The sequence below is a fragment of the Doryrhamphus excisus genome, linkage group LG4 (assembly GCF_037039965.1).
Source record: "Doryrhamphus excisus strain RoL-2023G ecotype Guam linkage group LG4, RoL_Dexc_Guam_v1.1, whole genome shotgun sequence".
NCBI lineage: Eukaryota > Metazoa > Chordata > Actinopteri > Syngnathiformes > Syngnathidae > Doryrhamphus > Doryrhamphus excisus.
The window spans coordinates 4,070,028-4,085,964 of NC_136360.1; the positions used below are offsets into that span (position 1 = coordinate 4,070,028).

The window sequence follows — 15,937 nt, forward strand, 5'->3', positions numbered from 1 at the left end:
CTCCTTCACTGTATAAATGAATGAATGTTGTATTTTAACATATATTTTATTATTATTATTATAATATTATTAATAGTATAGTATTTATATATATATTAATATTAATATAAATATATATATAGTATATAGTATATAGTATTAATAGTATAGTATAATAATAGTATTATTATTATTATTATTATTGTTATTATTATTAAACAGAAACAAAGCAATACAGATAAAAATAAAATAAAAATAGGAATACCTTCCATTAATGATTAATATAAAATTTAAATCCATTAGAAAAAATAATTTTCTGTAAATTAACAAAAAAAACCCACTAATTTTGGCTGAAAAGGGCAGTTTGAAGTAAGATTTGCTGCTGATGTTTTTAATGTACAATCAACAATTATCAGAATATTTGTGGATAATGTGAGACTCCTTCACTGTATAAACGGATGAATGTTGTATTTTAACATATCTTTTACTCTGTTTACTTGTTTTTATTCAACTCCATTTTTCTGTAAAGTGTCTTTGAGTATTTTGTAAAGCGCTATACAAATAAAATGTATTATTATTATTATTATTATTATTATTATTATTATTATTATTATTATTAAACAGAAACTAAGCAATACAGATAAAAATAAAATAAAAATAGGAATACCTTCCATTAATGATTAATATAAAACTTAAATCCATTAGAAAAAAATATATATTTTCAATAAATTAACAAAAAAAACACTAATTTTGGCTGAAAAGGGCAGTTTGAAGTAAGATCTGCTACTTATGTTTTAATGTAATGTTAATGTAATGATGTGTTTAATGCCTCCTACAGAGAGGAGAAAGTACTGCATGAACAAGCTCTTCTCTAGACTGAATGGTTTACATTATTTGGGTGATGATTGGCAGGCCAAATGAATTGCCAGAATGTTGCCCGCGGCCCACTCGTTGAGGACCACTAGTTAGTGTGTGTGTTAGGGTCAGGAGCATATGCTACAGCATACAGAGAGGGAGGACGGCCAATAGACAAACAGCATGGCTGCACTATAGCAGGGAGATAACTTGGCCGCTCAGATAACGGCTCAGTTCATAACATCCTCACCACTGACCGACCATGTTGGCCTGCTTCCATTCACGATAAGGCAAAACAGCGAAAACGACTCCCCAAGGTGCCAAAGGATAGCTAAAGGACGGAGAACAGACTGCTTAGGGAACCGGAGAGGTCCGCTAGCTGACTGGCATTAGCCGTGTACAGGCTCCACCATCATCTCCATACAATTCGGTAGGTTAGTGTTTAACATCGTGTAGCATTATAATTGTGTTTTTGGTATATTATCTAGCAAGCCGGTCGTCAAGCGAGATAAGCGTTCTTAAATCGAGTACCACCATTGTTTTGACAGGTGCAGACGCTTGTTTTTTTAACGTTTTATGTATTTATTTTTATTGTCATACAATGTTTATCGTCATCATCTGACAAATTTAACGTTAGAATCATCACAGTGCTGTCTGTCATTCTCCACATAGCTAGCCTGTTGCTAGCCTAGCCATTAGCACCACCCCAGATTGACCTCATGTTGTTTGTGTTTCAGTCTCCTCTCTTCACACCTCCCAGTGACAGCCTGAGGATGGATTGAAACATGAAGTGTGGATCTCGCCCATCATCTACTGCTCTCTGAGGTATGGTTATTTTCTCCCTTATTTTGATATCTCCATTTTTTTTGGAAGTTGGAATGTGCATCTTACTCTGAGTACTTGATTCAGTAATATCACATAATTCCAATTGTGTGACTGGACATGTTTTGTCATCTGAAATTCACGGTGTCAGTGTTGAGTGTTTGTTTGCCACAAGTGCTTTTGCTGGACCATTCAACTAGCCTTGTTGGTGAGGCCAGTGTTTCCCCACACCCTTACATCCTGTGTTGTAAGGAAGCTTCCTTTTTTGGCCCAAAGTGCTTAGCTGCATCCTGATTAGGGTCACAGCTCACAGAACCGCGTAATGGATGTTATGTTGTTGTGTAGTTTATTTTTCAAGCTTGTTTTGCACATGAAGGAGGTGTACTTTGTTTTTGCCATTTCCTATTTTTGTCATATTCTCACATCTTAGCAATTCTGAGACTTTCCGAGTCAGAAATACACGTTTCTTTTCTCCATACTTGATAATTGTAAATATACATTGAACTGCTATTTTGGAGCATCCTTGTCATTTGCTGTGAAGGCTACCGTTGTGTTTAAGCACATATTACTCAGCCAAAGCTGAATTCCTAACAAGAGTGAACCATCACTAAAGGGGACCTACTATGCTCACTTTTGGCCATTTGTATTGGGTGGTGTACTCCTATAGAGCTACACCCGATAACCCACACAGAAAGCTTTCTAGATCTTCCAGAATCTGCACCTATCCATCCATTTTCCATGCCGTTTATCTTCAGTAGAGTTAGAGTACACTTTGGACTGGTTGTTTGCCAATCACAGGGCAAGAATCTGCACCTATTCCAGCTGCATTTCCTTGGATTTCCATAACTGTGTGTTTTTTTTCCACCCACGGCTCATCGCCAGACACACCCACTCTGTTGTGGTTGGTCCCGCTCAGCTTGTAACCTGGGGCACAAATATAAAGAAGTCACCGCCTAAATAGAGCCAGTGACTTCTCACAAGGCTCCTTGTGAAGTCACAGTGAGCCGGTGTTAGAAAAAACTTGTGTTCAGATCCATCCCAAACTTCCAAATGTGCAAATGGCCTTATCTGAAACTATGGCATCGTTTAACACAATAATACAACATTCGAACAACATTTATAGGTCAGAAAAAGCATAAGCATAATATGTCCCCTTTTAATATAAAAAAATGATGTTTGTAGTTAGCGTTCTTGTTTTGACACACTATGCTTAGCAGTGCATTTAGGCTTTGTTGGACACTGAAAGCGCTGTCATCTTTATGGTTCCAGCTATTCTGTGTGAGTGAACTGGGAGAAAGAGAGGAAGATGCCTCCCAGACCATCCTCGGGGGAATTATGGGGCATCCACCTGATGCCTCCCAGGTATAGCACTCCAAAAATCTGTTTCTTTACATGCATATTTTGTGTACCATGTGGACTTAATCAGAATGCACCTACAGGATTCTGGTGGATTGCCTGTTGCCCAATGGGATGATTCTGACCCTGGAGTGCCTCCGTGAAGCCACGCTCATTACCATCAAACATGAGCTGTTTAAAGAAGCCAGAAAGTACCCCCTGCATCATCTCTTGCAGGAAGAGACCTCCTATATCTTTGTCAGTGTTACTCAGGTATGAATACTATGAATAATTTTTTTCCTCAGAAATTTATTAAAAAGGGTTTTCTGTTGACATTCACAAGGAAAAGAAAAGTAATAAATGTAAGTCATATTGTCCTGCCTGCAGGAAGCTGAGCGGGAGGAGTTTTTTGATGAAACTCGAAGGCTGTGTGATCTCAGACTATTTCAGCCTTTCCTTAAAGTCATTGAACCAGTTGGTAACAGAGAGGAAAAGATCCTGAACAGAGAGATTGGTGAGTCCCCATAGCGTAGTACAGTAATACATCCTTCAAGCAATTTATTCACACAAAAAACAACTTTTGGCAGGTTTTGCCATCGGCATGCCAGTGTGTGAGTTTGACCTGGTGAAGGACCCTGAAGTTCAAGACTTTAGGAGAAACATTCTGAATGTGTGTAAAGACTCTGTGGAGCTGAGAGATGCCACCGGGCCCCACAGCCGAGCCCTGTATGTTTATCCACCTAATGTCGAGTCCACACAGGAACTCCCAAAACACATTTACAGCAAACTGGACAAAGGTAGGTTTAGCATGTCAATCGGCCTGCACATATTTTATTCCCCCATGTTCATCTGATTGATGAGCGTTAACCTGTCTGTCTATTTTAGGTCAAATTATTGTTGTAATTTGGGTGATTGTGTCTCCAAATAACGACAAACAAAAGTATACATTGAAGATCAACCATGACTGTGTGCCTGAGCAGGTCAGTGAACATCTCCTAACATACATGTTAAACCAATACATTAAACCTGTTTATTCGCACAGCTTGAGCTACTCATATGAAATAATATGAACAGAAATAGGCCATCTTCATTTGATATCTAATATAACCATCTTGCGGTTTTACCAACCAATAATTCAGAGTATGTTTACCTTTGTCCCTAAAGGTGATTGCAGAAGCCATTCGTAAGAAGACACGAAGTATGCTGCTTTCCCCCGAACAACTTAAGATGTGTGTTCAGGAATATCAGGGTAAATACATCCTCAAAGTTTGTGGCTGTGATGAGTACCTGCTGGAAAAGTACCCCATCAGCCAGTATAAGGTAAGTGACATGTGAGCATGGCTTAATGTAGGGTTAAAAATAAAGCTATACATTTGCAAAATGTATCCACTATCCATCACAAGAAATGATTAAAACCTGCTGAAACCCGTCTCTCCCGTGTCTCTCCCACTAGTACATCCGTAGTTGTATCATGCTGAGCAGGATGCCTAACCTGATGCTGATGGCAAAGGACAGCCTTTACACCCAGTTGCCTACCGATAACTTTGTCATGCCGTCATACTCGCGTCGCATCTCCACGGCAACATCCTATATGAATGGCGAGGCAGCTGCCAAGTCACTGTGGACCATCAATGGAACGCTCCGAATACGGATCCTCTGTGCCACCTATGTTAATGTCAATATAAGGGACATAGACAAGGTGGGGATACCCAGATTTAACAAATCATTTGGTACATTTGTATAATCTGATGACATTCATTTGAAGAATGGCATTACAAATCCTACAGGTTTACTCAAAATTTCAGTTTTATAGAAGAGTTGTTTTCTATCTGTTGATATCCCTATACATTTTTTTAGATATCTCCTCAGTAATATTCCAATTGTCACATGTCAAAGAATATGTAGTCAATGTTTTTTTTTTTAACTATTTTATAGATTTATGTAAGAACAGGCATTTACCATGGAGGAGAACAGATGTGTGACAATGTAAACACACAAAGAGTCCCATGCTCTAACCCCAGGTAAGTTGTCACTTTCCCTTGAATGTTTCATTTGCTTACAATGTATTATTCTTATTAGCTTTTTTGCACTGCAAATGTATTTAAACAGACTAAACAGTGGTTGTAGTTTTTTTCCACTTCTAAATGAACTGTAGCTCACTGTTGTCCCCTCTTTTATGATCTATCCATAGATGGAATGAGTGGCTGACATATGACATGTACATCCCAGACATCCCCCGTGCTGCCAGACTTTGCCTCTCCATTTGCTCGGTCAAAGGCAGGAAGGGAGCCAAAGAGGTACGGTAGAAAGTTGGGAATTAGCTGTCAAGCTTGTTTATTCTCACTGAAACTTTTTCCAATTTGTTTAAATTCAAAAACAATTAATAATAATAACACTATTTCCACTTCCACCTGAAAGCAGTTGATCAAATAGTGGACTCTTTATGATAGACTTCAAAAATTATATATTCAGACAAATGGAAAGGTGTACATGGTTACTGCACCTTGAGGAACAGAGTTTTGAAAATTATGAAGGGTCCCTGTCAGTTGAGCCCTAATAGTAATATACACTTTGATGAAATGTAAGACCGCATGGACTTGTAGAAGTGCTCATGGAGAGAAATGGATGCAATGGTGTGAGTTTGTGATGACATGATTATCTAAAAAGCTTGGTTTAAAGAGCATTCCAGAAGGTTGTATCCTTGAAAGAGCCTCGGAGATTGCTCAGTGAACCAGATAGACTTCACCCCAATAAATGAGAGCAGGAGAGCAGTGGGAGATTCAGAAACATATCCTGGGGAGGATTGTGGTAGTGATCATTTACCTGTGGTAGCCACACTTCAGTGGAAACGAAAAAAGCTAAAGAGAGGAAGAACTGCACAAAATCTGGACTTTTACGATGTGAGAGAGGTCAAGTATTCCAGAAACAATGGAAGGCTCCAAAATTTTGAAACGACAAAAGGATGGTGAGAAGGAGCAGGGCAGCTGGTCCAGATGCTGTCGGGATTGAAGTTCTGGAAGAGTATGGTATTGAGAAGCTAATAAATGTCTGGATGTCATAAATAAGGTAATGAAGAAGGAACATTTCCAGAGAAACAAAGAAGAAGTGGAATATTTTGTGGCATGTCACCATCGCCTATGTCTCCAGATACAGCGCTTAGGGTGAGAGAGATCTAAGGTGAATGAGAGCAGTGGGATCGTCTTTGGTTCTGTTTAATTGCTAATCAAGGAGTGTGGTGACAGAAAACGTCAGCAGAAACTCAATCAGCAAGTGTAGACTTTTCCACTCGTGTAAACACAATATATTCCACTTAAATTGTCGTGCGTGTTTATATTTTTGTTGGCGTTGAATCAAAGTTTTATTGTGGACACGCCCACAGATTTTTTTTCCACTATTATGTGTCTGAAAACGTGTCTGTGTGATTGCGTCAAAGACTGCCAGCCATGGATATTGTAAACAGACACCAGGGGTTTGTCCTTTCTCCTGCTGTGCCGTGCGAGGTGCAGGCTAGGTTTGCGGATGTTCTTTCATACACTACCTGAATTAAAGATAAACACCTCTCTACAGCAGACTTTTGTTCAAGCACTTACTTTAAATAGCCCCATTTTGACTGGCTGCCAACATGAAATTCTGTCCACCTCCCCACATTGCCGTTTATCACCTACCTCCATCACTGACTCTCATTGCCCAATGAAGACTTATCTTGTAGATCAAGACCTTTCCTTGGCTTGCCTTGCCAGTAAAGCAAGACTGTTTAATTAAACCTTCTTACTTTGGGTATTGCTCCTGTATTGGAATTGATTACTTTGTGCGCCTTTTTCACTTTTTGCTGATCAACAACAATATAAACACGGTTAGTTCTTGTATTATTTAATTGAATGGTGAGAGGGTATGAGAATAAAATATGTGGTGACTATTTCCTTAAAAAAGCCTTTTAGATAAATTAGAAGTTGCTGAAAGAAATAACGGTGCTGTAAAATGTCAAGATAATTTAGTTGAACATCTGTATCTTTTTAAGATTTACAGTTTGGACAATTATTACAATATTGCTGTTTTTTTAAGTTGGTTTGTTTTTTACTTCCCTTACAAAGACATGAACTGTCCAAATTACATGTTAAAACAAATGTACTATACAAATGATGAATGCCTACTAACCTACTCATTTTATAATGAATATTTACTGAGAAAAGATGCAATGTAAAATTTGTCAGATGGTTATTGTATTATGTGAGTGAGGTTTATTTTGTCACCAAAATCTAATTCCTTTCCCTGTCTTTGCTGTCTAAGGAGCACTGTCCTTTGGCCTGGGGCAACGTCAACTTATTTGACTACACGCACACTCTGGTGGCCAACAAGATGGCGCTGAACCTGTGGCCTGTTCCTCATGGCCTGGAAGATCTCCTCAACCCCATTGGAGTCACAGGCTCCAACCCCAATAAGGTATTATTATTTGCTAAGATACGTACTTAAATATCATACAGGATAGACCACTGAGTTGCGTTAAAGATTCACAATGCAAGAAAAAGAATGCACATGTAGGCTTTGGCAGCCTAATGAAGTAATGGTGGTTCATTGCCTCAGTAAAATTTTATTGTTATCTTAGGGCTCTGAGTAGTGGATAAGTGAAATAAACTGAACTCGTTGCATCTCTTTTCAATGATTTTTGCTGATATTCACAGTTTTGCTGTGTTGTACAGGAAACGCCATGTCTGGAGCTGGAATTCGATCACTTCAGTAGTCCGGTCAAGTACCCTGATATGAATGCTGTTGAGGATCATGCTAACTGGACAATCTCAAGGGAACTGGGGTTTAACTACAACTTCTCTGGTCAGGTATCAGCTACATACTAATGAATATAACAAGGTGCCGGTAGAAATGAATGTATACCGGTAGTTTACACAAGTTAGTACTTGTGATTTTCTTGCTATAAATACACTGGGTCTGTGTCTACATATGAGTTTGCCTCAAAGGTATGAAGTTGAATACAAAGCAAGTGAATGACCTCCCCCAGATCTGTCATATTTATTGATTTTTATTTTGACTGAACTGAGTATTGGTTGACTTAATTTAATATAATAGTTAAATTGTATTGTATTCTAATGCAGACAGATGTGTTGATGTGTCATATCGTTTTACAGGTTCAACAGATAGTGGATGACAAACGAGGGAGGATACACAATTGATTTATTTATGATGAGGGAGTAATGTGGCGTATTAAGTGATACCTTTTATCTGTAACTTGAGTTGTTTGAGATGCCTTCCTAACTGATCCTAATGCATCACAACTGTAGATTGCCCATGCTTAATTTGTTTTACACAATGCTTGCATGGTTGAATGCTTGCATTGGCAGCCAATAGCCGGACTGTATTGTTTATCTTGCAACAGAACTCTCGCCACTGATTGAAATCTATTTTTGTATCCAAGAATGCCCTCAGGAGATGTGACTAGTAAATTAGAAACGTGATAATATGGGTATATTTGTTTTCTTGCTGTTGTGTGACAGAGCAATCGCGTGGCAAGAGACCACGCCCTCACCGACACTGACACAGATCAGTTGAGACAGCTAAGTAACAGAGACCCTCTCTCAGAAATCACTGAACAGGAGAAAGACTTCCTCTGGAGACATAGGTATGTGCTTAGACAACTATTCATATTTACAAATCACACTTTAATGCCCATTTCCTGTAAATCTTTCATCAGACGTAGCCTGTATGATTTATTTTTTAGTATTGTAGTCAGTGATACATTATGTAAAAGTAAGCAGTTTATACATAACCCGTGTTGATACATGTTCTGGCATTCAGGTTTATGCAGTTCTTAATACCTTTCACTTACTAGGCACTATTGCATGAATATCCCAGAGATCCTTCCCAAGATCCTCCTTGCTGTCAAATGGAACTCCAGAGATGAAGTAGCACAGGTATTTTCATGATATCAACTTTTTTTATTTTTAGAAAATACATTTAAAAAGAACAATGGCCATGTCTGAAGGGAGTTTGCATGCTCCCCCCATGTTGGTACTCCGGCTTCTTCCCACATCCCCCATAAAACATGCATGTTAGGTCAATTGGTCCAGGTGACACGAGACACTCACTTCACCACATGAGACAGTACATGAAATTGGGTCTCCGAGAACAAGACAAGACGAGACGAGATTTTAATCTGACTTTAAAGAAAAGATGTTCTGAAAAAAGATGTGACAATATATTACAATCTACTACTATAATTTGTACTATGTTACTGTTCTGCGCTTTGTGTGTATGCTACCGGCCCCGCCTCCACCCACCCAGACAAATGGCTCACACCGTTCATGCCGTTGTTCTATGGAACAAACTTGGCAAGGTGCTGAACCAATGAATGCTTTTCCTGTCTAGAGGCGAGAGACGAGGAAAACAGACATGCATGCACATTGCCATATATTGAGGCCAGAAAAATTATCGACTTAATATATTATCCTATATAATATAGACCTAGTGCCTCCATTTTGTGACACCCCTATTAATTTGGGTCTGTAGTCCATAGGTATCAGTGGTTGTTTTTATATGTGCTTTGTGATTGACTGGCCACCAGTCCAGGTTGTACCCCCCCAAAGTCCGCTGGGATTGGCTCCAGCTCACATGTGACCCTAATGAGGACAAGCGGTGTCGAAAATGGGTGAATTTAGTCATGAGAGTTATTAACATGAAGTCTACGTATATATTATATTTATTATATATTGGTACGCTGCATTTACATTTCTAATTTTCTGTGTTTGGCTTTAGGTTTTTTTTCATCACTACACAGTATTTGAGTATGCTCTGTATGTATGTGTCCTAGATGTACTGTTTGTTGAAGGAATGGCCGTCTATTCGTCCAGAGCAGGCCATGGAACTGCTGGACTGCAACTACCCAGATCCCATGGTCCGACACTTTGCTGTACGCTGCCTCGATAAATACCTGACTGATGACAAATTGTCTCAGTATCTCATCCAGCTTGTACAGGTATCTACTGTATTTTGTCTCAAATCCTAATCATTTGGAAGATAATCTTTTTTTGTGGAAAGCAATTACAGTAAAAAAAAATCTGCATCTTCATTTCTTGGTAGTAATTGTCTCTTTCTTTTTCTCACCTTGTGCCAGGTGTTGAAATATGAGCAGTACCTTGACAATCCTCTGGCCCGTTTCCTCCTTAAAAAGGCTTTAACTAATCAAAGAATAGGGCATTTTTTCTTTTGGCATCTTAAGTAAGTTAATGCATGCCTTTCAGTGGCTTTCTAGCTTTTTTTACTGAATGCAGATATCTCTATGCTAATGTAATCCTCTTGTCAATTTTCTTCCTCACAGGGCTGAAATGCACAACAAAACAGTGAGCCAACGGTTTGGTCTGCTGTTAGAAGCTTACTGCAGGGCTTGCGGCATGTATCTCAAACACCTAAGCAGACAAGTGGAGGCCATGGAGAAGCTCATCAACCTCACCGACATTCTGAAACAAGAAAAGAAGGATGAGACACAAAAGGTTTGTTTTCTATAGATTTTTCACCCTGGTATGTAATGTATTGTAAGTCACCTGACACCATTATTGAGTGACGTTGATGGTTATAGCACAACAACATCTTGACATTGATATCGTACACAGTATATACAATAGGGGTGTCATGAGACACTCAGTAGATGAGACAATCATTTTCAGAAAATTACAATCTCTTGTGAAAGAATAACTTGTGTGGGTTATTAGGCAAAGGGGGCAGAAAGTGTTTTTGGAGAAGCAACCGTGTTCACCCTTTCACTGTCATTATTTTTGTCAGTGGAAGGATAATACATTTTTAAGCTTAGCATCACCTCGATACCAGTTCATGTTATAATGAAATTGTGTGGTTGTGTGTGAAGGTCCAGATGCGATTCTTGGTAGACCAGATGAAAAGACCTGACTACATGGATGCACTACAGAATTTCACCTCTCCTCTTAACCCTGCCCACCAACTGGGCAACCTGAGGTTAGGGAGCGGTGTACTAGCCTCTAAGAGACAGCTGCAATGAAGAGATACATGAATAATGCAAGGCTATTTCTGCACAGGTTAGATGAATGCAGGATCATGTCATCTGCAAAAAGACCATTGTGGCTCAACTGGGAAAATCCGGACATCATGTCTGAGCTACTCTTTCAGAACAACGAGATTATCTTCAAAAATGGAGATGGTAAAATACATAATCTACATATTCAAATCAATAAACCACACGTTTTCTAATATACCCTAAATGTATACCAACTGGTTATTTCAAATGAGTTGTGCTTGTGCTGTAGACCTGCGACAGGATATGCTGACTCTACAGATTATCAAAATCATGGAGAACATCTGGCAGAATCAGGGACTTGACCTACGGTAAATACTCACTCCCTCTACTACAGTGTATAGCCCAACCCTCCCTACCACAGTTGCTAAGAGATTGTCTTGTGTGTTGTGTGTGTGTGTGTGTGTGTGTGCATGGACTGTGTTTTTTTTTTTTTTGCCTACAGCATGCTTCCATACGGCTGTCTGTCGTTAGGAGATTGTGTGGGGCTCATTGAGGTGGTTCGTAGCTCACACACCATCATGCAGATTCAGTGTAAAGGTGGCTTGAAAGGGGCTTTGCAGTTTAATTCAAACACTCTGCATCAGTGGCTCAGAGATAAGAACAAGGGCGAGATGTAAGTTCTTTTATATTTTCAACCAAGAGATCAATCGTCAATGAGCAATGTCCCACGTTGTGACCTGTTTCCTAATTGCATGTAATTGATTTGCAGGTATGATATGGCTGTGGATCTTTTTACAAGGTCCTGTGCTGGCTACTGTGTAGCTACATTTATTCTTGGGATTGGAGATAGGCACAACAGCAATATTATGGTCAAAGATGATGGACAGGTAACCACATACACACGGCTTGTTGTGTAATGCACCACTGTAGTAGAGCTAGTTTTCTTGTAAGTACTGATAGCACTTTTCCTGCAAAGACATGCAACACAAAGTGCTTTACAGAATTAAAAACAATTACCACAATTAAAAGGAAAAACAAATACTAAGAAAGCCCCTCCCTCCCACCTTCCATACTAGACACACACACACACCCACCCACACACACACACACACAATAACACACAGTAGGGAGACATGGCATCATGTTGGCCTTACAGCGTATACTTCATTCACTTTGAATTAATATTACTGGCACAATATTTTTCAACAATTTTAGAAGTTCCCACTTGGTGTATAGCCCAAACTCTAACCTTGATGCCGGAATTTGTGAACACGGCATTATGTGTGTCTGTAGCTTTAATGCTAATGAGCTGTGTTTGACTTGAAGAAGGACTATTGTGCATGTTTACATATATACTGTTACTCTGCACTTGTTGAATGTTATAGTTACTGAATAGGAATTGTTCTGTCCCCCAGTTGTTCCATATAGACTTTGGACACTTCCTGGATCACAAGAAGAAGAAATTTGGCTATAAGAGAGAGCGAGTGCCCTTTGTATTGACACAAGACTTCCTCATCGTCATCAGTAAGGGCTCTCAGGAGTGTGCCAAAACCAAAGAGTTTGAAAGGTACTATTATGTTTCATAATACCTGCTTTTGCTTAGGTTTTAACAGTAGTGTTATTGTCTTACCTGTTGCTTAACCTTTAATGTGCTTTTCCCATCCTCCAGGTTCCAGGAAATGTGTTATAAAGCCTATCTGGCCATCCGGCAGCATGCTAACCTGTTCATCAACCTGTTCTCCATGATGCTGGGTTCCGGCATGCCAGAGTTGCAGTCATTTGATGACATTGCCTACATTAGGAAGACGCTGGCCCTAGAAAAAACAGAACAGGTGTTCATTTTATTTATTTTTTTGTTTTTTGTAATGATGACGACATTTAAAGAAAAAATGTGGTGTTTTTGGAATTTTGTCCATCATCCAAAGTTCTTATGTCAGACAAGAACGCAAATGTCTTTCCCTTTTCCATGCGTTTTAGATAGCTGGGTCTTGCCTACCCATTCCGCCCATTAAGACATCTAAAAAAACCCAAAAAACAAGCTATAGCTACATTGTTATTGTAGGACCTTTATGCAAGACACCATTATTCACATTAACCTACCAAGCATTGTAAAAGCATACCACGTTTGTACCTGTGACCATATTGAATGTCTGCCCCACTACTCGCCATTGTACCAACTGTAACTCCTGTGTTTTGATGTTTTTTTCCCCGATGCAGGAGGCGTTGGACTATTTTATGAAACAAATGAATGACGCTCACCACGGTGGGTGGACCACCAAGATGGACTGGATTTTCCACACAATTAGACAACACGCACTAAACTGAGCCGACCACCAGTCGCCTCAATATGGTCGCCACTTGCAGGTTTGATGCGTCACTGGATTTTCCGTCATCCCACCTTGCATAAGATGCTCATGAATACAGGAATCTCGCAGTTTATTGTGATTATCAGTATTTATTTATTTTAAAGCACCTCTTTTCTCATCAGTTTTGTCTGCGTGATCTATTTTCACCTGCTGGTGCGGTCTCTATGATGCCTTTTTACTATCTGGAGCCACATATCCTTGAAGCTTCTTCACGGAGGCTAACCGAATACATTCTTTGTTTTTGTTGATAACACTGGAATATGGAAAATGGACGTTACTCCTTCCACTTGAGAAGAACCTTTTATGTGTGCAGCTACAAATGTAGCCACTTGTGAGTCTTGCTACTGTATTAGTGCTCCTTGCGTGTCCGCTTAGAAAGGAGAGACTTGTAAGTCGAGAAGCAGGAGGACACGGAAAATGAAGTAAATCACTGCGTCACTGCGATGGCTGCCACTAGACACAGTCTTCCACCTTGTGTGTGGTCTAACATCTGTGAGCTGATACGGGTGCGCCTTGCCACCTTATAACCCCCCGCCCCCATGCAGACTCCCCAGTATCCCCCACCCCAACCACCCCAAGCCTCAAAGAGAAAGCACTGCACCCTCGGGAGCATTTGTTGGTGGTGCACCATGAGTACTTTTAAGCCAACTTCAGGGTGATGTTGCCTCTCCATCAAAAGCCACCATTCTGAATAACGAGAAAAAGGACTTATAAAAACTTTCTAAAAGTTTTATGTCATCGTTTTCATTCATTTGTTCCAGTGGCAACCCCTACATGCTGTTGTTTGTCACATCTTTCTATTAGCATGCACCAAGTGGAATTTTCTAAATGATTTATTTTTGTGATGCAAAAAGAACAGAGTGACAGTGCCAGTCTCTTTTGTGAGTTTAATTTGAGACCCAGGTGAATGTCACGTCTTCCTGTTTGATCAAAATGCCTTTCCGTCACAGCGTAACATATTATGTATAAAGTATATTGCCATGGAAACCATAGCACTAAAAAACTGGAGTTAATTTGCCTCTTTTAATCATGCAATTATCATGTCTGCCATGAGAATGTTTAATGTTGTTTTCAGAACTAGCACATCTTCTCGTTAAACTGACATTGTCTCTCCTATAACACAACACTCTGAGACAGCACATTTAGCGGTGGTCCGCTTTTGATATCAGTTCAGTGGTTGATTGTATTGGGGAGCCATGAAAAGTGATGGCTAGAATGTATTTAACTGCTGCCTTATGTGCACTCATTATTTATATCATGTACGTTTCTTTAAAATGCATCTTGCAGTCGATCAAATTAGTTCCAGAGTTTGCAAGAAAAAAATGTGCGCTTATAAGTTCTTGTTGGTAGAACTTCTACTGTTCCCTATTTTTTTTTTTTTTGTGCATGTTTCTGATGCAGCTGTGTATGTAAAATTGCAAGCAGCATGAAGGTCCAGACCAACTTTTCTTTACGGAAAACAACTTTGTGCATATTGTTCAGCTGTAGTCTTGAATGTTCTTATGTCTGCACCGGTTGCAGAACATCATTGGCAGGTCCCAGTGACAACCCACTATATTGTGTGTGTGTGTGTGTGCACATACGTAAATGTGTTGCAAACATTTATTTCTTAACTGTTGATTTACTTTTGTATTGTTTTTAAGGACAAAATTACAGGGGGTAAAAAAAAAAAAAAAAATCGATACTCCATCAAATCTCCATCGCTCCATTTTTTGGTGTTTGTGTTACTGTCGTGAATGGCAGTTAGCATCCAGGCCAAATTAGCTGAGTACAAATTCCTCAAATGATTGCAAATATAATCAAATGATAGGAACTGACGAGTCCTACCCTAATCACCCCAAATACAACATGCAACCCGATGCAATACAAGTGTGAAATTAACAAATTGTCTTTAGGTGCTAATGTTTTTCCATTGTGTTACCGTTTGGGCTCAAATTGTCATCTGATGTTAGCATTTTTGTTTTCTTCTTGGACCTACTTACTATTGTGAATGTTACGGATTTAAACTGAATGGATTTTGTCAGTTGTAGAAATACAGAAACTCCATTATGGATCAAATTATTGTTCATTATCACTTCTCAAATGACCCAAAGGAAAATGGATGCAGTGATATACATGTTGTTGTTTTTATACAGTATGCAGTGTTGCTTCTTGTACATGACATAATGTCATACATTTCCATAACATGACAGAACCTTAGCCTATACTATGAATGTGCAGTGGGCCAATGTATAGTTTGTCACATCCTACCTGCATGAGATTGTTTAAAGGTGAAGTGTCCACCTACAAATATTTGTCAATGAATGCCTTAATTTACCCTTTGTTGGAACACTACTTCATCCTGTCATAACATGTTTTATTTCTAATTATAATATTTGTGTTTCTTTATTGGCTGCTTGGTCACAAAGTAAGTTTGCACCCTGACTGACTGACCATCAGAGTGTTCTGTGAAGATGTACAAATACATTTGTTAAACATTCACCAGGCTTTGTGTGTGTTTTTGTACAAAGTGCAGACCATCGGTGTGAACACTTCAGGCCACTGTATGAAATATCAGTCAAAATGTAAACACACATCCTGTATTGTT

The 15,937-nt window shown here is 39.2% G+C and overlaps 1 protein-coding gene across 2 annotated transcripts; it reads left to right on the forward strand.

Annotated features, from left to right (window-relative positions):
- The first annotated feature begins 848 nt into the window (after positions 1-848).
- On the forward strand, positions 849-15,899 carry pik3ca (phosphatidylinositol-4,5-bisphosphate 3-kinase, catalytic subunit alpha). Of its 2 annotated transcripts, XM_058072233.2 has the most exons (26): positions 852-1,264; positions 1,572-1,659; positions 2,926-3,018; positions 3,096-3,264; positions 3,379-3,505; positions 3,579-3,788; positions 3,877-3,971; positions 4,156-4,311; positions 4,445-4,690; positions 4,927-5,012; positions 5,183-5,288; positions 7,279-7,431; positions 7,689-7,823; positions 8,496-8,620; positions 8,831-8,912; positions 9,809-9,973; positions 10,112-10,215; positions 10,316-10,487; positions 10,859-10,965; positions 11,046-11,167; positions 11,274-11,352; positions 11,487-11,657; positions 11,754-11,871; positions 12,400-12,551; positions 12,654-12,816; positions 13,202-15,899. In XM_058072233.2, exons 3-26 carry the CDS (start codon positions 2,963-2,965, stop codon positions 13,307-13,309), a joined length of 3,207 nt encoding a protein of 1,068 aa, XP_057928216.1. In that variant the 5' UTR covers positions 852-1,264; positions 1,572-1,659; positions 2,926-2,962; the 3' UTR covers positions 13,310-15,899. The 2 variants fall into 2 exon arrangements, with proteins under 2 accessions (XP_057928217.1, XP_057928216.1); XM_058072234.2 differs by lacking the exons at positions 11,487-11,657; positions 11,754-11,871; positions 12,654-12,816; positions 13,202-15,899 and having other exon boundaries at positions 849-1,264; positions 12,400-12,547.
- The last annotated feature ends 38 nt before the right edge of the window (positions 15,900-15,937 follow it).